This window comes from Perca flavescens, chromosome 7 (genome assembly GCF_004354835.1).
Source record: "Perca flavescens isolate YP-PL-M2 chromosome 7, PFLA_1.0, whole genome shotgun sequence".
Taxonomy (NCBI): domain Eukaryota; kingdom Metazoa; phylum Chordata; class Actinopteri; order Perciformes; family Percidae; genus Perca; species Perca flavescens.
This window is the reverse complement of record NC_041337.1, coordinates 15,533,469-15,558,975: the sequence shown is the minus strand read 5'-3', so window position 1 is coordinate 15,558,975 and position 25,507 is coordinate 15,533,469. Positions and strand designations below refer to the sequence as shown.

General features: G+C 41.3%; 1 protein-coding gene across 2 annotated transcripts; it reads left to right on the top strand.

Moving 5' to 3' along the window:
• The first annotated feature begins 138 nt into the window (after window positions 1–138).
• On the top strand, window positions 139–25,507 carry dnah12 (dynein, axonemal, heavy chain 12). Of its 2 annotated transcripts, XM_028582442.1 has the most exons (74): window positions 139–271; window positions 473–691; window positions 845–932; window positions 1,029–1,055; window positions 1,152–1,341; window positions 1,445–1,514; window positions 1,621–1,779; window positions 1,899–2,094; window positions 2,188–2,376; window positions 2,481–2,634; window positions 2,719–2,810; window positions 2,943–3,121; window positions 3,217–3,352; window positions 3,463–3,588; window positions 3,675–3,809; window positions 4,192–4,385; window positions 4,478–4,715; window positions 4,814–4,999; window positions 5,783–5,983; window positions 6,591–6,785; window positions 6,890–7,011; window positions 7,100–7,235; window positions 8,246–8,392; window positions 8,541–8,660; window positions 9,006–9,162; window positions 9,277–9,449; window positions 9,559–9,711; window positions 9,828–10,067; window positions 10,338–10,583; window positions 10,714–10,833; window positions 10,953–11,062; window positions 11,190–11,373; window positions 11,508–11,648; window positions 11,748–11,831; window positions 12,105–12,293; window positions 12,405–12,524; window positions 12,681–12,869; window positions 12,948–13,099; window positions 13,286–13,424; window positions 13,581–13,747; window positions 13,862–14,117; window positions 14,266–14,562; window positions 15,789–15,967; window positions 16,189–16,381; window positions 16,546–16,707; window positions 16,802–16,996; window positions 17,260–17,393; window positions 17,476–17,638; window positions 17,732–17,812; window positions 17,912–18,088; window positions 18,193–18,322; window positions 18,436–18,527; window positions 18,618–18,758; window positions 18,870–19,111; window positions 19,192–19,339; window positions 19,441–19,586; window positions 19,682–19,896; window positions 19,999–20,191; window positions 20,283–20,475; window positions 20,594–20,766; window positions 21,281–21,421; window positions 21,520–21,678; window positions 21,778–22,073; window positions 22,164–22,417; window positions 22,529–22,669; window positions 22,772–22,909; window positions 22,988–23,221; window positions 23,356–23,544; window positions 23,744–23,847; window positions 23,966–24,170; window positions 24,295–24,432; window positions 24,541–24,632; window positions 24,781–24,848; window positions 25,023–25,507. In XM_028582442.1, the coding sequence occupies exons 2-74, from the start codon at window positions 489–491 to the stop codon at window positions 25,214–25,216; spliced, it is 11,910 nt and encodes a 3,969-aa protein (XP_028438243.1). In that variant the 5' UTR covers window positions 139–271; window positions 473–488; the 3' UTR covers window positions 25,217–25,507. The 2 variants fall into 2 exon arrangements, with proteins under 2 accessions (XP_028438243.1, XP_028438244.1); XM_028582443.1 differs by lacking the exons at window positions 139–271; window positions 473–691; window positions 845–932; window positions 1,029–1,055 and having other exon boundaries at window positions 1,258–1,341; window positions 1,731–1,779.

The following is a 25,507-nucleotide window of genomic DNA, read 5'->3' as shown; positions in this document are numbered from 1 at the left end:
AGAACTATTATTAATGTATTATATGTATTTCTGGCCTATTTCATGAACCTCCGTTTGTAAAAAGTTAGCAACAAAAATAAACATGACAAGCCCGCCTCCTTTTTATGGCTGTGTTTACTGTTACTATGGTAACGACGCCGTTAACTTCAGTCAACTCTAGAAGTCCGTTTACATAGCTAGCTACATCCATGGTTTACAGGCTAAATTAAGTAAAATAAGATTAGCTGTTAACAAACTAACCAAAGCGATAAGTTATTGAATGAACGAGCAGGTAACCCGATAGATAGCTTGTTGTTATTCACTGAAATTAGTTAGCTAGCTAACTTTTGAGATTACTACTGCGACATAACGTCCGCTTGTTCAGGGTCAAGACTAACGTTGTCTTAGCTAACTATGTTAGGATAGCGTTACGTTCACTTACAACAGGTGCAACTTAGCCTCAAGTTATTTTCTGCTTCTGGTTTGTTTTCAGTGGCTTGTTGTCAGAGATGGATGTCTCTCCCGGAGTTGTCAAAGCCACAGCAGTGAAGGGTATGTCAAAGTTTCCAGTCCTGCCCCCGATTGAAGACACACAGGACCGGGGTGAGGTTGGACAGACCACTGCTGAGAAAGCGGAGAAGATAACGGTTCGCAAGAAACTGTTGAGGCACAGAAGGCGTAAAGTGCAACAAGAGCAACTCCATATGATATTGTATGTTTTCAGTTTAGCTGTGGTAGCTTTTTTTTGTTGCCAGTACCTCAACGATAGCCACCACAGCTATAAGAGAATGATCCCAGCAGTTGATCATTATGTAGGCCATTTAGTTTCCTGCAATGTGACAGTTTGTTGACTGCATTATTACAGGGTGTCTAGAGCAATGGAGGCTTACAGACAGAGCAAAGAGAGGGGAACAGTGTGCAGCCAGTCACCAGAACCAGAGTTTCCACCTTCTGTATGACAATTATCTACCCATGCACACATTTAAATTTTAATTTATATACAGATATGACACAATATAATGTGGTATATTTCAATATTTCCTTTACAGATGCTTAGTGAGGAGCGGAAGCGTAGGGTAAGGCTTCTTTTTTTTTTATTGAATTTGACATATGAAGGGACTAAACCCTACTTATGTCACGTCTCTTCTATTTTATTTTGGTCCCATTTGCAGATGAACTACATGTTCCTGAAGCGATGTGTTGAGAACCGCCCATTCGCTCCAATCCAGCAACAGTGGTTGGACTCCATTGTTGCCCGAGTCTCCCCTAAATTTAAAGAGGGACCTGAGACACAAAAACTACTACAGGAGCTCTGCAAGGAAGTCAGCGACGACTTCCACAATGTGATTGTCAAGCACACAGGTATTGACAATTATTTGTGTAATGAATGTCTATGCTGTCAGAGTAGATGTACAGTATTCTTCAGGTAAACCGTGTGATAATGTGTCATATTCTCTCCCTTCAGTGGACACAGTACTAAAGAATCCACAGACAGAAGAACCTGTCTATGACAAACAGACAGCTATCCAACCAAAGTGAGTGTCTAATGTACACAAATTATTTATCAACAATAACCAAATAGTGTACTAGTTGGTCTATTTTAAACGCCCTTCTGTAAGTTACATTTCCAATCTTTTGCAGAATTCTTGATTTCTCCCAAACTTGGCATGATAGCTTTATCAGAAGCCGCAAAATAATAAAAACAAATTTGCACATTCTTCATCCGGCAATGCAAACTGTCTTGGATATAGGCTACATGACATTTTCTCCACTGGTGCTGGTTGATCTTTCAGTATGCAGGTAAGGAAAGACACCATGAATTCAACATGGCGCTCCTAAAATAAGCACATAACTTAAATATTGCACATGAAGATTTGCTAAAGTTGCTTTTTGTTTAATTTGGTCTTCTGACGCTTCAGGGCTTCAGGATCTGTGGACTGTAAGAGCCTACAGAACAAAATGGCTGTGGAGTGTAAGAGGACAGAAGATCGTATCATGAATACCTGGTTTCCCAAAGTCATCCACTTATTAACAAGTAAAGAAACACTGAAGGGAGTTAAAGAGGAGAAACTGGATTCCTTTTACGACTGCGCGTCTACCCTAATCTCCAATCAGGTGAGATAATGCTGACTTGATTTTGGCCTTGTATGTATGTATGTGTATGTCCCTTGATTACAAATGTAGACTCTTTCTTTTGTCAATTCCCAGTTAAAATCTGTGCTTCAGACAAGTGTCGAGGAGTTTGTCAATCTGTTTGATCCAAGCAATCACCGCTGCTTGCCCCTCTTTCGTATGGCCTTAACATTTGATGATGAAAAGATGGAAATTTATCCCACCTTACAAGATCTGGAAGCTGCTGTTTTGGGGATTCTTAATGCCATCACAAACACACTGCAGGTGAAGCAATTTAAAGCAAAATTACCACTTTATGTCACATTTGTCATGTAGTAGTGTAACATTAATATTGAGCTAGTATTGATATCTATGACATTGATCCACAGAAAGTACAGACGGTCCAGTCATGGCTGACAGAAGCCATATCTTCATTTGTAGATGCCAAGGTGGCTGATCACATCCTTGCTTGGGCTCAGGTCACCGTAAAGGCCACTGTGTGCAAGAATCTAGAGGAACCTGACAAACATTTCCAGAACTATGGTGACATTTTGTAATCAATTTTCCAGTCTTCACTCCATTGATTTTAATTCTATTTCTTGCTGACTTTTCTGCTTTATTTTGCAGTTGACAACTATGACTGGCTAGTCAATGGAACTGCACAGGCTAGAGTGGAGAAGTTCATGGAAGAGGAGCACTCTTTTGATGAGTACACTAAGGTAACAAATCATAAAGTTGAATTAATGCTACACATATTATACATATATTATAGCTATTAGCTTTGATAGCTATTAGCTTTGTTATCAGGTTTTCTGATGACAGTCAATGTGTAATTTTGCTGCTTTTTAAAGCAAGTGGAGGAGTTTCGTGTTCTGTCAAAGGAGATTATTAGCCTCCCAGCAAAAGCCCACTTCTCGATGGTCCATCTGGACTGTGAAGACCTGAAACAGGGGCTGGCAAACAAAGCAAACAACTATGCTCAAATACTTCTGAAGAAACTGATCACCAGCCACCATGAGCAAAATCTACAGTGAGTAATGTTTTGTAACATTCTTTAACAAAACTGTCCGTCTGTGTTTAAAATGCTCATATATTTCTCACAGTCCTTTTTGTGTCTGTTCAAAGGATCTGCTCTGAATTTGAAACCATCAGAGAGAACGTTCTGAAAGTACCAGAGAGTACAGAAGACATGGCTGAGATCATTGATCACATTAATTTCACTAAGACAAAGGGTATTGCAGAACTTCATGAAAAAATAAAGGTGAATAACCTGATGATTGGTTGTATCTGTTGTATCTTACAACAACATATTGATTTCAGTTGTCTTATATCAGTTCTAACAGCATTTACTACCACATTGCGTTCTAACAGGAAGCTTACTGTAGACTGATCTACCTCCTAGATGTCCACATCATTGAGCCAGAGCACCTGGAGCTTAATTCCACTGTCTTTCTCTGGCCGCAGAAAATCCTCAATGTCTTTGAGCTCAGTCAAGAGGTAATGCTTTTGTGTCTGCTGACAACAGTTTATCATGGTTGTTTTTTAAGGCTGACCTGATTCTGGACGGCTATGTCATTTTCCAGGTAATGCAGAAGGCCAAGAAGAAAGGGGAGCAGGACCTGATTGCTAAAAGAGAACGATTAATGATACAGCTGGAAAAGTTGGGCCGCCGGATAGAGGAGTTCCCACATTGCTCTGAGCTGGATAGGATGCAGCAGGTACAGTGCCATTAGCACTTGCATATAACCTTGAAGAAATAGCTCCCACATTTTGGGAAATACATGTATTTGCTTTCTTGCTGAGACTAAGATAAGAAGATTGATACCACTGTCATATGAGAGTGGTATCGATCTTCTCTTTTAACTCTCTGCAAGAAAGTGAATCAGTGCATTTCACAAAATTTCTTTAAACAAACTTGAAGCTGAAATAACTTTATAGTCATGTTAAAATATGCCTTAACATTCCTTATCACTGTCAGTACAATATAAGTAGGGATCCGAATTGTACAAAAGATTCATCAAACCTAAAGTTTGTGTGGTTTAACAGCAATACAATTACATCAAATGGAAAATAATGGTCTTGTCATTACTTTTTGAGCAGTATATGACGGATGTCAGAACAGTTCAGAAGCTTCTCCAGGAGGCTGAGGAGGAGATCGTCTTCATTAACAAGGAAGAGGTCTTTTACAAATGGGACCAAACATGTTACCCAGAACTTGAGGTCATCAAAGACAGTATTGAACCATATCAGAAGCTGTTTGGACTTGTGCTGAAGTGGCAGCGCACAGAAAACAGGTCTGATTTCCATTTGATGTCCTGTTGTGTTTTCATTAAAACATTGCCCTTGATAACCTTATTATTATTATTATTATCTTCTTCGAGGATAGATGGATGGACGGCTCCTTCCAGGGCCTAGATGGGGAGAGCATGGAAGTAAAAGTGGATGAGTTCTTTAGGGAGATCTTCAAGATGCTCAAGTTTTTCCAACAGAAGCAGAATAAGGCTGGGCAAGAGAAGGAGAAGATAGCTGGGAAGAGACAACCTAGTGAGGGTGATCCAAAGAAGCTGGAAAGCCCCACAGTACTTTTGTGCTCCACTGTGATGGAGCAGATCAAGGAGTTCAAGGTATTGTATCTAACTGTCATTTCAAAGGGGCTTATTAATGAAATAGAAGTCTTGATTGTTAATGCTAAACCAAATGTGGAATGTGTTTGTGTCAACAGGATTATATCCCTGTTGTGTCCATCTTGTGTAATCCAGGCATTAGACCGCGCCACTGGAACCAGATGTCAGATATTGTGGGGTATGACCTCACTCCTGACTCTGGTACTACGCTACGCAAAGTTCTCAAGCTAAACCTGGCTCCGTACCTGGAACAGTTTGAGTCTCTGAGTGCTGCTGCTAGTAAAGTGAGAACTCTTGAAATCTTTTGTTTACTTCTACAGTGTTTGATAAAACCTTAAAGGAACACGCCGACTTATTGGGAGTTTAGCTTATTCACCGTAACCCCCAGAGTTAGACAAGTCCATACATACCCTTATCATCTCCGTGCGTGCTGTAATGCTGTCTGACGGCTCCAGCATTAGCTTAGCCTAGCACAGATCCTGCAGGTAACTGGTTCCAACTAGCCTACTGCTCCAAATAAGTGACAAAATAACGCCAACATGTTCCTATTTCCATGTTGTGATTTGTAGAGTCACAGTGTGTACACAAAACAACGTAACATGAGACACAGCCATCTTCTAACCGTAAACAAACCGGGAACTATATTCTCAAACAGGCTTGCTGCGAGCATATCACTCCGCCCAAGTACTATATTCTTCCGCCTGAGAATATAGTTCCCGGTTTGTTTACGGATAGAAGGTGGCTGTGTCTCATGTTACGTTGTTTTTTGTACACGCTGTGACTCTACAAATCACAACATGTAAATAGGAACATGTTGGCGTTATTTTGTCACTTATTCGGAGCAGTAGGATTACTGGAACCATTCACCTGCATGTTCTGTGCTGGCCTGATGCCGCTGGAGCCGTCAGACAGCATTACAGCACGCACGGAGATGAGAAGGGTATGTATGGACTTGTCTAACTCTGGGGGTTATGGTGAATAAGCTAAATTCCCAATAAGTCGGCGTGTTCCTTTAACACTAAACCGATATGCTGAATGCTATATACCCCCACTATGTGTTTCTACAGGAGTTTTCCCTGGAGAAGGCTATGCAAACCATGATGCATATTTGGGATGGTATTTCTTTCCACCATCAACCTTACAGGGAGACCGGAGTGTCCATCCTAACCGCCTTGGATGAGATTCAGACGATGCTAGATGACCAGATTGTGAAGACTCAGACTATGAGGGGCTCACCGTTTGTCAAACCTTTTGAGAAGGAGATCAAGGTTAGCTTCAAGTTTTATAGAGTTTATTCATCTAATGGTAATGAGTAAATGCTCAATTTGCATGTAAGTTTTAGCACATGGGAGTAATTTTAACTTTGCCTTCACCAAATCCTGCAGAGATTTAAAGGGGAACTACGCAGTTTTTTTTTAGCTTAATTTACTTTACTGAACAGCGTCGGAGTCATTGGAATGGTTATACGACTTTTTTTGAGTTGAATGGTGGTTGTCTTGCGCCCCCTTAGCGCCTTTGAGCAGAAAAACCACCCTTGCAACTTTCAGGTCTCACAATGTAACAAATTGCTTCATGGCACTGCACACATACGCCCATTCAGGAACCGGCTAACAAGGTAGCGAGGGAGGTTTTCATACTTTGTTATGGCTGAGCCATAAAAAGAAACAGAAAGCTAGGAAAGCATTGTCGGAGGAACAGAGAAAGATGAAACGGCAGACTGACCGAGCGAGGAGTCAGACACAAGTAAAAATAGGAGCTGCCAAATATCTATTCTGAAGCTGTAGGGGGAGCTCTATATAGAAACCTGCCAGCAAAAAGTGAAGAAATGGCCAAAACAGCATAGCGCCTCTTTAACTGTTTGTTCTGTGACCTCAGGTTTGGGAGGAGCGTCTGCTTCGTATCCAGGAAACAATAGATGAATGGCTGAAGGTGCAGGCCCAGTGGCTTTATCTGGAGCCCATCTTCTCTTCTCAGGACATCATGCAGCAGATTCCGGAAGAGGGACGACTTTTCCAAACTGTTGACAAAAACTGGAAAGAGGTCATGAGACACTGCGTTAAGGACCCTAAGGTAGTTGTTGAAAAAAGTTTATGGTGGACACATTATTTTGGAAGAAAAAGAAAATCAGAAAGATGAACTGTTTGTGTAAACTTACTGATGATTTACAATCGTAGATTCTGCAAGCAACCTCACTGCCTGGTTTGCTAGAGAAACTGCAAGATTCTAACATCCTCCTGGAGAACATCATGAAAGGACTGAATGCCTATTTGGAGAAGAAGCGTCTCTTTTTTCCACGGTAAACAAAAAGATTTTGCAGTGTTTCTTTTGTCCAATTCTTTGTTGTTATCACAGATTTTGAAACTGACTACCAATGCTGCCTCCAGGTTCTTCTTCTTGTCCAATGATGAAATGCTGGAGATTCTGTCTGAGACCAAGGACCCACTGCGAGTGCAGCCCCATCTGAAGAAGTGCTTTGAGGGTATTTCCAAACTGGACTTTCTACCCAATCTGGATATCCAGGCAAGGCAGTCACACATATTATAGTTACATCATGACACCATAGTTGATTAACTTTCATTAAAATGACTATATGTAACTTTCCGTTTGTCTTGATTTCAGCGGCCCCTTTGGACAAAAGCGGTAGTGTTTTTACCATGCTTGCTGTCGTAAAGGTCTAGGAGTTAGCGATACGGGGAGGTCATAGTTGCGATGAATGTTTTGCCCAGACGGATAATAATTCATTTACAATAAGGGAGTACGTTATAGTAGAGCTGGGCAATATATTGATATTATATCAATATCGTCATATGAGACTAGATATCGTCTTAGCTTTTGGATATTGTAATATCCTGCTATGTCATAAGTGGTGTCTTTTCCTGGTTTTAATAGCTGGATTAAAGTAAAGTGATGTAATTGTTTGAATTTACCGGATTGTTCTAGCTTTTCTATTATTTGCCTTAACCCGCTTAGTTATTATAAACACATTAATGATGATTAATTGTCAAAAATCTCATTGAGTAAATATTTTTTTGTAAGCACCAATTGTCAACACTACAATATCGCCGCAATATCGATATCAAGGTATTTGGTCAACAATATCGTGATATTAGATTTTTTTTTTAGATTATTTCGCCAGTCGTCTTTCACTTTCAGCTTTTAGTTGTTCTTCATTTTAATTTCCTTCTTTTCTGTGATGGCTCTGCCCCAGTACCAGCCATAACTACAAAAGATAATTTCTAAAATTAAATAAAAATACAATTAGGCCTAGATAAAGACATCTCCTGCTACCTTTTACATGCAAACCCTTCAGCGCCGTCTACCTGCTGTACATCATTTTGTGACTTTGTAGGAAAAATTGGACCCGGGCAGAGGCATTAATAAAAACGATATATAAAAATAGCGTTATTTTCACTGTTGGTCTCGTTTGCTGTTATAGGTCATATATGATCATGAGATGGAACATTACACAGTTTCAGAAACATTGAAAAGTTACATACAGTCACTTTGAATTGCATTTTGTTCTCGCCTAGGCCATGTATAGTAGTGAGGGGGAGCGTGTTCAGCTAATCCAGCTCATCTCCACATCTGAAGCCAAAGGAGCTGTGGAGAAGTGGCTGGTGCAGGTGGAGGATGGGATGCTTCGCAGTGTCAGAGATGTAGTAGCCAGGTCCAGATTGGTGAGATCACTGCTCATATACCTTAAAATAATACACAGTACTGTGATTTGTTAACTCTAATACCGTCATGTTTGTGTATGGATCATATTTTTGCTTCTGAGGTTCCCCTTACGGGTGAACATAAATGTGAGTGTGGTTGTACTGACAGGCCTACGCTGAGACTGCACGCAGACAGTGGGTCAAGGAGTGGCCTGGGCAGGTGGTGCTCTGCACCTCGCAGATTTTCTGGACCTCGGAGGTTCATGAAGCCATCAGAGCTGGAGCTGATGTAGGTTTTCACACCCTTTTCTCAGAAAATGTTTTTGAAATACTACTAATTGTACCTTAACTAATGAAAATGATTATTTGTGTTTCTGAATATGACAAGATTAAGTTGTGGAGATTCCTAGTTAAAATTAAAACTTAATTTACCTTTAAAAAAACAAACAATCCAGTCTAATATTAATGTTGTACACATTAGTGGATTTTGATAGTGTAGAGGTACAAAGCAGTGATGTGTCTCACTCCTAACCAACTAACCTGACATGTTATTTTGATGAGCATGACACCATAACAGTATCACCTTGGGGAAAAAAAACCCTCAAATAATAATTGGGCTTTTTGTTCGCTGCAGGGTTTAAAAAACTACAATAAGCAACTTCAGAATCAGATGAATGACATTGTGGAGCTGGTGAGAGGGAAACTGCCCAAACAAACACGGACCACTCTGGGAGCGCTGGTCACTATCGATGTCCATGCCAGGGATGTGGTCATGGAGCTTATTGAAAAAAGTAGGTCATGGCACAGAATGCAGAGTGTACTGGAACAGAGCTTTGCCCCAGTTTAGAAATAACACCAAGAAAACATACTTGAAAAACAAAACAGTAAATGCTTGTTTTTAACAGGCGTATCAAATGAAACAGACTTTCAATGGCTAGCCCAGCTTCGTTACTACTGGAGCAATGACAATGTTCGTGTTCGCATAATCAACTGTGATGTTAAGTACGCCTATGAGTACCTGGGGAACTCACCACGTCTGGTCATCACTCCACTGACTGACAGATGCTACAGAACACTGGTGAAATATCTGACAAATAGCCTACTTAAACATGAATACTTTTTATTGGAATTATGCTGAGTGATTAGATATTTTACCATTCAATTTCAAAGCTCTCCCTCCGTTTTAGATCGGGGCTTTCTACCTGAATTTGGGTGGTGCGCCTGAGGGTCCAGCTGGAACAGGAAAGACAGAAACCACCAAAGATCTAGCCAAAGCTCTAGCTGTGCAGTGTGTGGTCTTCAACTGTTCTGACGGACTGGATTACCTCGCTATGGGCAAAGTAACACCAGCAGGGATTTTTGGATTTATATTCTTAATTCTAAAAGCAAATGTATAACGCAAAAAACAATTCCATTTTTGACCCTCTCTTTTGTCTTTTGGTGCAATTTCTCATAGTTTTTTAAAGGTCTGGCTTCATCTGGTGCGTGGGCATGCTTTGATGAGTTCAACCGTATTGAGCTGGAAGTGCTGTCTGTAGTGGCCCAGCAGGTTCTCTGCATCCAGAGAGCTGTCGAGCTGAAGTTGGAGTACTTTGACTTTGAAGGGACCATGCTCAAACTCAATCCCAACTGCTTTGTGTCCATTACAATGAACCCTGGCTACGCAGGACGCTCAGAACTCCCAGACAACCTCAAGGTCTTTAATCAGAGAATAAATATTTTATCAGGCATTGTGGGTTGGCACTGTCAGTTTCAAAAAATATTGGCTGTACTACTTCTACTCTGCATTATTGATTATATTAATCTATCATTTGACCCCAGCTCTTCATCAAATTATACACTGTAATGAATCAATGGTGCTCTTACACCCCTTCAGTGTTATGTGACATGATAGAAAGAAGTGTGTGACTGTCCACCATTGCCAGTAACACGTTACCTAATTTCTTTTCTTAATTTCTCCGTGCAGGTGTTGTTCCGAACAGTGGCCATGATGGTCCCTAACTATGCACTGATAGCAGAGATCTCTCTGTATTCATATGGCTTCCTCAATGCCAAACCATTGTCTGTAAAGATTGTGATGACCTACAGGCTCTGTTCCGAGCAGCTCTCCTCCCAGTTCCATTATGATTACGGCATGAGGGCCGTCAAAGCTGTACTTGTGGCTGCAGGAAACCTCAAGCTCAAGTATCCTAATGAGAATGAGGACATACTGGTATTTGTGCAGAAATGAATGCATTTGCTAAATTAGTCTATACTGTATGCCCAATTTGTAACTTTTCTAGTTTGTCAATTGGTTTGCAGTTTTTGACCATTTTATTTTTTTCCCACGTTGTAATGTCCAGCTCCTGAGGTCCATAAAGGATGTTAATGAGCCCAAGTTTCTCGCCCATGATATTCCGTTGTTCAATGGAATCACCAGTGATTTGTTCCCAGGCATCTCCCTTCCTGAGCCCGACTATAAGGTCAGATATATTGAAACAATTGTTTATTATTTTGTCCTAAATAGAACCATACCCATGTATTTATTAATAGTCATGTATATTAGAATCAGTGTTTTCTTTTCCTGTCCTTCCTTTTGCAGCTGTTTCTGGAAGCTGCTGAAGAATGCTGTAAAAATCAAAATGTACAGCCAACACAGGTCTTCTTACAGAAGATGATTCAGACATATGAGATGATGATAGTCAGGCATGGGTATGTTGTTATTACGTATATTATGATATCCTGTTGAGCATGTTTACAGTTATACAGTAGTCCATACAACTGGGGCGTGGACTAAAGGGAATATTTGATATTGCATGACGATTGTTTTGTGTGTCAGGTTCATGCTAGTGGGAGAGTCTTTTGCCGGGAAGACCAAAGTGCTACATGTTCTAGCTGACACACTGACTCTCATGAATGAGAGAGGGTATGGTGAGGAGGAGAAGATCATCTACATGACATTGAACCCAAAGTCCATCACCATGGGACAGCTCTTTGGACAGTTTGACCTAGTTTCCCATGAGGTAGATCTCTGTGCCTTAGATCCTCTAGTATAAATACAAGAGCTGTGTATTTACAATATTGGTGTAGATCAAGGACAACAGATGGCCCTTTCTTTCTCTTAGTCTTTTTTTGAATACCTTTTCCTCATTATTAGTGGACAGATGGGATTGTGGCGAACACATTTCGTGACTTTGCATCGACCGACACCCCAGACCGTAAATGGGTGGTGTTTGATGGTCCCATAGACACACTGTGGATTGAGAGCATGAACACTGTGCTGGATGACAACAAAAAGGTACATAATAATACACAGTAAAAAATATACGTTTGACATGTATTTGTTTTTCAAATACTTGAGTATGATCTTTTTTTTGCTTTTGCTCTTCTTCCACAGTTGTGCCTTATGAGTGGTGAGATCATCCAGATGTCCAATCAGATGAGTCTGATTTTTGAAGCAATGGATCTATCGCAGGCCTCGGTGAGTTAGATGTTTGGAGTTAAATGTATTATTTGATTATTCTGTCTTAAAATTTAACAATTGCTAGTCACCATTTTGCAATAATGAAACTTTGCATATCACAAACCACTTTGGAAAAAGTCTGCATTCAAAACCTAGTTTCCAACGTGCCAACGTGCGTAGTTAAGATGTTGAACCAATGGAGATGACCAATGCAGCTAGCTTAATTGACAGAATGTAATCAGATGTTATAAAAAGGTCTTTTTTGGTTTTGGTTATTTTCTTTCACTGCAGCCTGCCACAGTCAGTCGATGTGGTATGATCTACATGGAACCCTCTCAGTTGGGCTGGAAGCCCTTAGTGATCTCCTGGATGAACAATCTTCCTGATGCCCTGCAGAGCGCGGACAACCGCTCCCTGCTGCTAGAGCTCTTCGACTGGCTCCTGCCGCCTGCCTTCAGGATGCTGCGTAAACACTGCAGAGTAAGTGGCCCCAGGCCTCAGAACAACCCAGACACAAATATCTGTACAACATTTATAAGTGTATGTTTACACAGACAGTTTTGTCATGCTGCACTATGGTTTTGCTTACAGGAAGTTGTTTCCACTAGCAACAGTAACACCGTGGTGTCCTTGTGTCGACTGTTTGAGATGCTGCTCACTGAACCTGTAAAAATGAGTCCTGGGGATAAAAATATTCGCACCTGGATCATGGTAAAAGGACTGAATCATTTGCCATTTTGTCTTGCTTTGGAACTGCTCCTTGCAAATATTTGCACATCTGTTACAGTGTTTTTCTATTTGTATTTCCATGTCAGTTAAATTATATTTTTGTTTGACACCTGCCCTTTTCTTCCTTTATGACTGCAGGCATCGTTTGCCTTCTCCCTGGTGTGGTCTATAGGTGGCAGCTGTAATGCAGACAGCAGAGAGAAGTTTAGTGACTTCTTTAGGATGACTGTGTCAGGAAGGACAGAAGAACATCCTATCCCTGCCACTGTGGCCAAATGGGAGTGTCCAATGGATGATAAAGGGCTGGTGTATGACTATTTCTATGAGGTATTGTGTAATTACATCACTCACAGGTGTTATATATTTTCTTTAAATCAGTAAATAATACTGTCATCTCTTGAACAGTTTAAAGGAAAAGGCCGCTGGGTTCACTGGAATGATACCATCAAGAATGTAAACCTGGGGGACAAAAACACCAAAGTGCAAGAGATCATTGTTCCCACCATAGATACAGTTCGCTATACCTACCTCATGGACCTCTGCATCAGATACGGAGTGTTAGTATTCTCAGTGTTTCTGTTTGACTTTTACATGTGCTATATACTGTATACTGGGTTCTTAGAGTATTTCTCATTTTATTTCAACCTGGATTTATTAGGGGTTCGTCATAACTGCTTGCAGTTCTGCAGAATTTTACAAAATGATTTATTTTTACAAAACCTAACCTCTGTTTCTCTGCTTAGGCCTGTCCTGTTTGTTGGTCCTACTGGCACTGGGAAGTCAGTATATGTGAAGGAGCAGTTGATGAACAATCTGGACAAAGACAGCTATCTACCCTTCTTTATCAATTTTTCAGCTCGCACAAGCGCCAACCAAACTCAGGTCAGCAGTTAGGAAACAAGTATAAACGAATGTCCTTGCAGAATTTTTGGGATTGCTAGAAAACATTTTATTAGAAGTAAACACTTAAACAAACAAAAAAATGGTAAATGTTTAATTCTTAATTAATTTGTTACCTGTATTTATTGCATCTTCCAGAATATCATCATGTCCAGGTTAGATAAGAGAAGAAAGGGAGTGTTCGGGCCCCCAATGGGAAAGAAGTGTGTCATCTTTGTAGATGACGTAAACATGCCTGCGCTGGAACAGTTTGGAGCACAGCCTCCGGTGGAGCTTCTTCGACAGTATATAGACCATGGAAACTGGTATGAACCATCCACTATTAGATGCCAATTTCAAATCAAAAGAAGAGAATGATAATAAATGTCCTGCATTAGAGAAGCGTAAGCATTTTCCAGTAAACTGTTATGCTCTGGCAGGTATGACCTGAAGGATACTTCGAGGATCTCTCTTGTCGACCTCCAGCTCGTCTCAGCTATGGGCCCTCCTGGTGGTGGGAGGAATGCTGTGACATCCCGCTTTCTGCGGCACTTCAACATTTTTAGCATCAATGCCTTCAGTGATGACACCATGGTTCGCATCTTCTCCAGCCTGGTGGCCTTTTATCTCAAAAACAATGCATTCCCACCTGAATATTTCACTGTTGGCAATCAAATAGTCACAGCTACAATGGAAGTGAGTCCCCCCCCCCAAAAGCATATCACATGAACTGTTCAATTAGATAGATAAGTATGTTGCTCATGTGTAAAAGGCTCTTATCAACCATATTTTTTTTTTTTTCCAATGCTTTAGTACTTATCTTTTTTGCATTTAATTCCCAAAGGTGTATAAGAAAGCCATGGAGAACCTGCTTCCAACTCCAGCCAAGTCTCATTACACATTCAACCTGCGGGACTTCTCTCGAGTTATTCAAGGCTGCCTGCTGCTGAAGAAGGACTCTCTGGAGAACAAACGCACTATGATACGCTTGTTTGTCCATGAGGTCTTCCGCGTCTACTATGACCGTCTGGTGGATGACAAAGATCGAGCATGGCTCTACCAGTTGATGAACAGCATCCTCAAAGATCACTTCAATGAGTCCTTTGATCAGGTGTTTGATCCCCTGAAACAAGGCAGTAGAGTAAGTTGAGAATCAGTTATATTTGCTGCATTGCAGTGGTGGAATGTAACTAAGCGCATTTACTCTAGTACTGTACTAAAGTACAAATTTGAGATACTTTTACCTGTCTTTTCTTTTCATGCCACGTTCTACTTCTCCTCCACTACATTTCAGAAAGAAATATTGTACTTTTTACTCAACTTCATTTAATCATTAGACAGCTTTAGTTACTAGTTACTTTATAAATTCAAGATTTTGCACACAAAACACATCCAGTTTAAAAAATATGAGGTTTTATTATGACTTAAACTACTCAACATTATCCAGCTGATTAATTATTTAGTTAACTGACAAAACAGTTTGGATCGTTTCCAGTTTCTAAAATGTGAGGATTTTTCTGCATTGAGTACTTTTACTTTTAATACTTTTTAGTACATTTTCCTGATGATACATACATACTTTTATTTAAGTAACATTTTCAATGCAGGACTTTTACTGTAACAGAGTTACAGTGTGGTATTAGTACTCTTACTTACTTTACTAAGTAAAGGATCTGAATACTTCTTCCACTACTGCTGTAGTGTCATGTGCTTAACTATTAGTAAGTTAGGGAATACAGACAAGAAGAGGAGCTGCTTTGGCCTGTTGTCATTCTTTGATGTCCAGGATCTGAATAAGATTAGATTTTGTTTTGGATAGTAGCATATGAAACAATCATAACTGCATTTATACTCTACTAGTCTTGCTTTGCCAGACCTTCCTCCACAGCGCTGTGGAGGGAGCCTGCTAGTCCACACAGCATTCCAGGATGGGAAAAAAAAGTGCTCTAGTTTATTGGCATTTCTTTAAACCAATCACAGTCGTTATGGGCAGCGCTAAGCCCCGGACGGAGCCACGGTGCCGCTGCAAAATTGCCTTGGGAAGGAACTAGTTTTGGTGGAACGTTTGTACGTTCAAAGGTTGTTTTAGTCGTGCAACAGAAAACTCAGATTGGACAGATAGCCTAGTTAGCTGTCTGGATTTACCCTGCAGAGATCTGAGGAGCAGTTAACCATAGTCCTCATGAGTCCACCGGAGTTTAAAATTACAACACAAAGAAGGTAACGGACATCCGGCCGAAAAGAGTGACATCTGGCGGAATTTCCGGCGGCAACGGAGCAATCTGTGCTCTACAAATATAAAGTGCATATGAAACAAAGTAACATTTGTATGTTTTATTTGTGGCAAACATTTTCTTCCTTTCTCAGCTGGTTGAGGAAGACATGAGGAATCTTCTGTTTGGTGACTACATGAACCCTGACCTGGAGGATGATGAGCGCTTGTACGCTGAGGTGCCCTCAATGGAAACCTTTTCTCAAGTGGTGGAGTCATGTCTTAATGAATACAACCAGATGCACAAGAACCGCATGAACCTTGTCATCTTCCGGTAAACAGCTTTGGTATTACAAAAATATTTGTCTTATCCTATTTGGTATTAAATCTTCAAATCTCATTATAAAAGAAATAGAAGATACAATTTTTAGAATAAACATACGATCAAATGACTTGACATTTTGTGCAGTAAGGTAATGAAATTTCTTTTTTATAACTCTGACTATTTGCATGGAAACTTGATTAACTGAGAAAAAAAATGTCTGCATTATGTAGCTATGTCCTGGAGCACCTGTCCCGAATCAGTCGAGTGTTAAAGCAGCCAGGAGGAAATGCCCTATTAGTGGGAGTGGGAGGCAGTGGACGCCAGTCCATCACCCGTCTGGCCACATCCATGGCCCACATGACCATGTTCCAGCCTGAGATATCTAAGAGCTATGGCATCACTGAGTGGAGAGACGACCTTAAGGTCAGCTTTATGGTTTGGGACAGACCTCTGTTTCCTTTAATTCTAATTTTAGTTTTCATACCTTTTTGATCTCTACTTGGGGTTCTTTTGCATTTCCGTGATGGAAGATTTTACCAATACCCTGTCCCCCTGCTTTGTTTTATACTCTATATATTATACTTTAGATGCTGCTGAAAAATGCTGGGGTGAAAGGTGAGAAGATGGTGTTCTTGCTTACTGACGCTCAGATCAAAGACGAGGCTTTTCTAGAAGACGTGGACAGCGTCCTGAACACAGGGGAGGTGCCCAATCTGTTTGCCATAGACGAGAAGCAGGAGATCATGGAGGTAGGCTGTCACAAACTCTATGTGTACCCTTACAGAGCAATGTATACCTTGTAAAGACCTTATGTTTAATGTCACTTCATCTCTCTTCCTCCAGACAGTACGTCCCATTGCCCAGGCTGGTAACAAGAATTTGGAGTTGAGTCCTTTGACTCTGTTCGCCTTCTTCGTGGCACGCTGTAAAGAGAACCTGCACGTTGTCGTGGCCTTCAGTCCTATTGGAGATGCCTTCCGAAATCGCCTGCGCCAATTTCCCTCTCTTATCAACTGTTGCACCATTGACTGGTTCCAGGTACTGTATAGGCATTAGGAGTGGTATGATCGGTTGTACTTTGTATTTTGTCTTTAGTCAAATATACTGCATTTTATGACAGACACAGAAAAACTGTCTATGTATGTATCTGTGTGTCAGTCAGTCAGTTAGTTAGTCATCAAAAGACAGAAAAATGAGACATTTGTTAGCTAATAGACACTCACCATTGTCAGCAGTCTGTCTTTGCATGCTCTTGTCTTTGTTCCTACCCTCACAGTGCTTTCTTCTCTCTGCCCTGACAGCCATGGCCAGAGGAGGCACTTGAGCGAGTAGCCAACTCCTTCCTGGAGTCACTGGAGATGAGTGAAAATGAGAGGCAGATGGTTATACCCATCTGCAAAACATTCCATACGTCAGCCAAACAGCTCTCAGAGAAGTACGATATGTGGTTACTTTTAACTTGTATATTCAAAGGTAAAGTACGTAAGTCCTTAAATACACTGTTGCTTTCATTGCAGATTCCTCTCTGAGCTAGGTCGCCATAATTATGTGACACCCACATCCTACCTGGAGCTGATTGCAGCTTTCCGTCTGCTGCTCACTCAGAAAAGAGACACTGTCATGAAAGCAAAACAGAGGTATACCAATGGTCTGGATAAACTAGCCTTTGCTGAATCTCAGGTATATGCGGCACCATTTTTTATAATTTTTTGTGTGTCTATTTTGTTTTATTACAAAATGTTTTTAGCTCATTTTAACAATGTTTCTCTACAGGTTGGTGAGATGAAGAAGGAACTTGTAGACCTGCAGCCCAAACTGAAACAGGCAAAGATAGACAACAACGAAATGATGAAGGTGAATAGGTTTGACATCTTCTTCAGCATCTGTCTGGAGTATACATACCAGTATATGTAAATATACTGAACGTAATTGCTTAATTGTGATGACTTTCAGGTGATCGAAGTGGAGTCTGTTGAGGTGGAAGCCAAAAGTAAAGTTGTGCGTGTTGATGAGGAGGCTGCAACTATAAAAGCCAATGCGGCTCAGGCTCTGAAGAACGAGTGTGAGAGTGACTTGGCTGAGGCCATCCCTGCCCTGGAGGCTGCTCTCTCAGCCTTGGACACTTTAAAGGTGAGCACCCTTCAACTGCACTGCTTCAAATTTGGCCAAGTTTAGCCACTCAGACCATTGCAGTTTCGACATATGAGTAAGTTGAGCTGTCTGTTTCCTTTCAGCCCTCTGATGTCACAATTGTGAAGTCGATGAAAAATCCTCCTTCGGGGGTGAAGCTGGTGATGTCGGCTGTGTGTGTGATGAAGGATATAAAGCCAGATAAGATAGCTGACCCAGCTGGCACTGGAAAAAAAGGTTAGACTGAGGAAAAAAATATCTCATGAAGAAATCACGATTGTCTTGCAACTTATAGTAGTAGTAATAATATGGTAATAATGAGTAACATGTTTGTTTTTTTATCGTCTAGGTTTTAGACTACTGGGGTCCAAGTAAAAAGCTACTTGGTGACATGAACTTTTTACGAGATCTTAGAGAGTATGACAAGGACAATATTCCTGTGAGTGTCAGAAAATCTACATTCTTAATTTATTATTTTAAAAAAAGACTTTATTTTGATCTGACTAACTCCTCTACTCATTCTTTGCAGGTCCCTGTGATGCAAAAAATTCGTAGTGAGTACATGACTAATCCTGACTTTGACCCCAGTATAGTGGCAAAGGCCTCCTCTGCAGCAGAGGGTCTGTGCAAGTGGATCAAAGCAATGGAGGTGTATGACAGGGTGGCAAAGGTGCAGTGTTTCTGGCTTTGCATTGACTTTTTTTCTCTTGAATTGTCCTGAATATACATGCATGTACGCTTCCACTTAGTCTCTGAGCTCAACCACTCTCTTTGGTCTTAGGTCGTGGCTCCTAAGAAGGCCAATCTGGCCGAGGCGCAGGAGTCCCTGGCTGCTACCATGGCGCTGCTGGACCGGAAGCGAGCTGAGCTAAAGGAGGTCGAGGACCGTTTGGCTGCCCTTCAGAAAACCTTCGAGGAGAAGACAGAGGAGAAGGCCCAGCTGGAGATCCAGGTGGATTTGTGTGCCAGGAAGTTGGAGAGGGCTGAGAAGCTCATTGGTGGTCTGGGCGGAGAGAAGACCAGGTCAGCATGAAGCACTGTTGTTTTTGTATGTACTGCAAAAAAAAAAAAGGGTCATTGATTAAATTCATTTCTGTCTTTAGATGGTCTAAGGCAGCTGATGACCTGCAGAACACGTATGACAACCTGACTGGAGATGTTCTCATCTCTGCTGGTGTCATTGCCTACCTGGGGGCCTTCACTGCTGGCTTCAGACAGGACTGCACCAAATCATGGACCAAACTCTGCCAAGTAAGAAACCCCCCAGTTCTTTATTCAGACTTTTTTGGTTACTTTCTTTGAAATATTTCATTGCTCATTATCTTTCTTTTCACCTATCTTGATATCTCTAGTCTAAGAACATTCCATCAGCAGATGACTTCTCTCTCAGTAAGACTCTGGGAGATCCCATTAAGATCAGGGCTTGGAACATTGCAGGCCTTCCCAGTGACTCTTTCTCCATCGACAATGGTGTCATTGTCAGTAATTCACGTAGATGGTGAGTCTGTATCGCTAGTTAAAGTTAAATCTCTTGCTACTGTAAAATGTGTCTGCCTAATATCAGTCTTATTCCTAATGTTTGTGTTCTTGTAGGCCCTTGATGATTGACCCTCAGGGTCAGGCCAACAAGTGGGTGAAGAATTCAGAGAAAGACAACAACCTGAGTGTAATCAAGCTAACAGACGGGGACTATATGAGAACTTTGGAGAACTGTATTCAATTTGGAACACCCTTACTGCTGGAAAATGTTGGAGAGGAGCTGGACCCCTCACTGGAACCACTGCTGCTCAAACAAACCTTCAAACAAGGTGCTGTGTGAATGTGAGATGGCTGCCATGGGGGCAATTGAGATTTGAATTTAAAAATGTGAAAATTCTAAATTCAGTAATGTTTTGTTTTACTTACTGTAGGAGGTATGGATTGCATCAGGCTGGGGGAGAGTGTGATTGAGTATTCCTGCGATTTCCGTTTCTACATCACCACTAAGCTGAGGAACCCACACTACCTACCAGAACTGGCCACCAAGGTGTCCCTGCTTAATTTCATGATCACTCCAGAGGGCTTGGAGGACCAGCTGTTGGGGATTGTGGTTGCCAAGGAGAGGTAGCGCTCATAAAATGGTCGCGTTGTTATACAACTTAAATACTTTGCATCCTTTCTTTGGAGCATTGTTTCTGCTTTGTCTGCTCTACAGGCCAGAACTGGAAGAGGAGAGAAATGCCCTAATCTTGCAGTCAGCTGCCAATAAGAGACAACTTAAGGAAATTGAGGACAAAATCCTGGAGACACTGCAGTCCTCTAAGGGAAATATCTTGGAGGATGAGAGTGCCATTGAAATTCTAGACTCTGCAAAGATCATGTCCAATGAGATTGGCAAGAAACAGCAGGTGTGGACATTGCACGGCTAAGTCTTAAACGTTCTGTTTAGAAAATGAGACCCGTATTTTGAATATGACCAGTCTCATTATTGGTTATCTAACTTTCTGTTGTTTACATATTTCCCAGATTGCAGAGAAGACGGAGATTAAGATAGCAGAGTCTAGAGAGGGTTACAGAGCCATTGCAAAGCATTCTTCCATCCTGTTCTTCAGCATTGCTGATCTAACCAACATAGACCCTATGTACCAGTACTCGCTCAGCTGGTTTGTCAACCTCTACATCAACTCTATACAAGACAGGTGATGCACATGAAATGTATTCTTTAGTGTCCCAAAAAAGTAATACATTGAGACTTTATGACTGTACCAGCCATTTAGAAAACGTTATTCTTCATCTGTTGTACATAAACACAAGGTTGAATATAACAGGATTCACACATTTAACAAAGATGAAGCTTATTACAGCAGCTCACTTGGTTTCTATTTGGATGTCAGGCTCAGTTCTTGTCTCAGGCAGACTTGCTAATGTGTTCTAACTTTAACCATTTTCACAAAAAACAAGTGAAATCAGTAAACCACACAGAAGACGTGCATGTAAGCAAAGTTATTCCTATACAGCAGCTGCAAGTGGGAGGAATCCAAAGTACTTACTTGTGGTGCTGCAGATGTGCCCTGCGCACACAAAACATGCATGAAAGACAAACACGACACTGTGAAAGCTGACATGACTTTTTTTTAGCATAGGCCTATATATCTTTAAATAGTTGGTCTGTGTTCATCTGAAACTTCCTATGTTTTGTCTTTTATTCATCAGTAACAAGTCCAAGGTCCTAGAGAGGAGGCTTCGATTCCTGATCGATCACTTCACCTATAATCTGTACTGTAACGTCTGCCGCTCTCTGTTTGAGAAGGACAAACTCCTCTTTTCCTTCCTCCTTTGCTGCAATCTGCTCCTGTAAGTGTTAAAGCTTGTGGGTGATGATGGTCGAATTAATTAGATTGTTAGTGTGATGTGAACTTGATTTCATGCTATTTTCTTCTATTTCCACTCAGAGCTAAAGAGGAGATCGAATACTCTGACTTCATGTTCTTTCTGACCGGAGGAGTGGGCCTGCAGAACACCGTTGCTAACCCTGACCCCAGCTGGCTACAGGACAAGAGCTGGGATGAGATCTGCAGAGCCAGTGAACTGCCTGGCTTGCAAGGAATAAAGTAAGGAGCATCACTTGACTTGTGTCAACAACTACATTGTCCTGTTTGTCATAAATTCCTTATGACTAACGGAGTGACTCTATGTTATTTATTCCACAGAGAGGCTTTCATCAAAGGCCCAGAAGACTTTAAATCTATTTATGACAGCAAAGATCCAAGCAGCACTCCTCTGCCCACTCCATGGTGTGAACAACTCAATGACTTGCAGAAGATAATCATTGTTCGCTGTCTCAGGCCTGATAAAATAGTTCCAGCTGTGATTAAATATGTGACTGGCAGACTCGGGAAGAAATTTGTCCAGCCCCCTCCCTTTGACCTGAGTAAGAGTTACCTGGACTCCAACTCCACCATTCCACTTGTATTTGTTCTGTCTCCAGGAGCTGATCCCATGGCTAGTAAGTCCCTACAGTACCAGTGGTTAACTGTCAAGATTCCATATAATGCCATCCCTGAAAATCATTAGAAATAACAACATCCCTCCACAGGCTTACTGAAGTTTGCCAGTGACAAGGACATGAGTGGTGTCAAGTTCCAGTCCATCTCTCTGGGGCAGGGCCAGGGACCCATCGCTGCCAAAATGATATCCACAGCCATGCAGGATGGGACGTGGGTGTGTTTGCAAAATTGTCACCTGGCCGTTTCCTGGATGTCCACCTTAGAGAAAATCTGTGAGGACTTCAACCCTGCAACGTGCCACCCAGACTTCCGCCTTTGGCTCACAAGCTACCCTTCATCCAAGGTAAATCTCACTGCGTTTCATTCGGCACATGCATACATTACCAATTTTAAGCAACAAGACAGAGATTTATTCTGTTATAGTCCTAAAAAAAAACATCCTTTCTGATATTAGTTTCCAGTGACGATCCTGCAGAACGGGGTGAAAATGACAAACGAGCCTCCTACAGGACTCCGACTCAACCTGCTACAGTCTTACTTGTCAGATCCTGTTTCTGACTCAAACTTCTTCAATAACTGCCCAAATAAGGAGTTGGTGAGTTGTCGCATACAAAATGTATGCAACAGGAATTCTCATTTATTTATTTAAATAGGTCTATATGAAGGACATTCTCTGACTCGTGGATTCCTCCACCAGATCTGGGAGAAGCTCCTGTTTGGACTGTGCTTCTTCCATGCTCTAGTTCAGGAGAGGAAGAAGTTTGGTCCACTGGGCTGGAATATTCCCTATGGCTTCAATGAGTCAGACCTACGTATAAGCATCAGACAGCTACAGGTATTCCTTCAGTTTCAGTGGCCACGTTTCAACATCACAAGAATCTAAAATTGCATTTCATTTGTTTTCCTTTTTTAGCTGTTTGTGAATGAATATGATGAGGTGCCCTTCGAGGCCATAACTTACCTGACCGGGCAGTGTAACTATGGCGGCCGTGTGACAGACGACTGGGACAGGCGGCTCCTGATGACAGTCTTGGCTGACTTCTACAACAAGGACATTATTGAGAAACCTCGCTACCCTTTCTCACCTAGCGGTGAATACTTTGCCCCACCTAAATCTGTCTATGATGACTACATTGCATTTATTAAGGTAAAGCCACTTCAGAGATAACCCACATGAAGAAAATACATATATTTATAAAAAATATATATGTATATATTTTTCTTTTTCTTTTTCTTCATAATGACTTCCAACTGAGTAGCAATGTCTTTGTTGTGTTCTAGGATCTTCCTTTCAGCCAGCATCCAGAGGTGTTTGGGATGCATGAAAATGTAGACATCTCAAAAGATCTCCAGCAGACAAAGCTGATGTTTGATTCGCTGCTACTCACCCAGGGTGGAGGAGCTAAGGGAGGGGCTAGCTCTGGGAGTGACAAAGCGCTGTACGACATAGCAAATGACATCCTTACTAAGGTATAAACTAATCAAACCTCCTCTTCATTTAGCAATTTTAGGTATGTTTAATGTTTTGGTAGGAAAAACACATGGTACCAGTGAAGGTGTAGCTTTCCAATAAGATGCACATTTCTGTTGGTGTTTTCTCTACCTTGATTGCAAAGTACATGCCCTCAGTTGTATATTTTTACTAACAGATTTGCTTATTTCCCCCCAGCTTCCAGCTAATTTTGACACAGAAGCTGCTCTCTTGAAGTTCCCAGTGCTCTACGAGGAGAGTATGAACACTGTGCTCGTTCAAGAGATGGAGCGCTACAACACGTATGGACAAACAGCTCGGTGTAGACCTTTAGGACAAACAGCGCAGCATCACCGATATGACTTGACTGTTTCTCTCTCTCTCTCTCTCTCCCTCTCTCTCTCTCTCTCTCTCACTCAGGCTGTGTGGTACCATCCGTGTGAGTCTGCAGAACCTGTTGAAGGCCATTAAGGGTTTGGTGGTGATGGATGCAGAGCTGGAGGCAGTTGCGAGCAGTTTGATAGTCGGAAAGGTTCCAGAGAAATGGGCCAAGCGCTCTTACCCCAGCCTGAAGCCTTTGGGCAGCTACATTACTGACTTTATCTCAAGGCTCAAATTTTTGCAGGTGAAACTGCTTTATAAAAATCATTTAGATGAACAGGAGATAGGACTGATTTTACTTTGATTTGGGAGCTTTGTTGACTTTGTTACTCAACTTATATTTTTACCTTTATTCTGTGTGCCTGTAGGATTGGTACGACACCAATAAACCCAACGTGTTCTGGCTGTCCGGCTTCTTCTTCACCCAGGCCTTTCTAACTGGGGCAATGCAGAATTACGCCAGGAAATACCATGTCCCCATTGACCTGCTAGGCTTTGATTTTCAGGTCAAAAGATACACACTTTGTTATCCCTCTGTCTCCATCTCAAAGATCTTCTCATAGCCCTAAAAGTATACTGATCTGTGGGTTTCTTTTCATGATTTTATCTAACAGGTTCTTACTATTGATGAGTCGGACACATCGCCTGAGGATGGTGTTTACGTTAATGGAATGTTTCTGGATGGAGCTCGATGGGACAAAGAAAGGTAGATGTTCTTAGTAGTGTTATTTAAAACTATAATACAAATAATTAAATATATAAATAAATAAAAAATAATAATAATGGAATATCATTTTAATAGTGAAGTGCAAGGAGACTTGATAAGCCTTAACTCTTGTTTGTCTCTTTATCAGTGGAGTTCTGGCTGAGCAGCACCCTAAAGTCCTATTTGATGTGGTGCCAATCATCTGGATAAAACCCAGTTAGTAAATTACCATAATTTGTACACTGCCAGATGTATGACAAATAATATGCATGGCATTCACGTTTTAAGGTGTCTATTTCAAACCCATTATTTGTAAAAGTGTTACTGTTTTTCCCTCTCCATTTTCCTGACTCTCTGCTTCGTCTCTTTGCTTCCTTCTCTCCCACACAGCTGAAAAGAACAGCATCGATCAGGCTCAGAAGCTGTATGTCTGCCCTCTCTACAAAACCACTGAGAGGAAGGGAACCCTCTCTACCACAGGCCACTCCACCAATTTTGTCATTTCCATGGTGTTGCCCACTAGCAAGCACCCTCAACACTGGATCAAGCGTGGTGTGGCCATGCTCTGCCAGCTTGATGACTGAAATCAGACAACAAACTGTTTAAGACTCAAGCACTTTACTGTGACACTTTAAACACTATGATGCCTTTTTTTGATTTCCTGTACCTTCATAATGCAAAATTAAACATATCATATGTTTGTGACCAACTGGGGCACATGTGTCAAAATTATAGATTGATCATATTAGTGGATAGCTACTGAAAGGTACAGAGTACAGATCAAATGCCCTTGTAGTTCCGTTGCTACTTCAAAATAGAAAGCTAGACGGTTTGCTGACATAATTTTCTCACAATAATGAAACTGAAAAACACTT

Coding starts and splice junctions, on each gene's coding strand:
- dnah12 (XM_028582442.1), top strand. CDS start 489: ATGGATGTCTCTCCCGGAGTTGTCAAAGCCACAGCAGTGAAGGGTATG. Junction 16,708..16,801: donor AGAAGCAGGAGATCATGGAG/GTAGGCTGTCAC, acceptor CTCTTCCTCCAG/ACAGTACGTCCCATTGCCCA. Junction 17,813..17,911: donor ACAACAACGAAATGATGAAG/GTGAATAGGTTT, acceptor GATGACTTTCAG/GTGATCGAAGTGGAGTCTGT.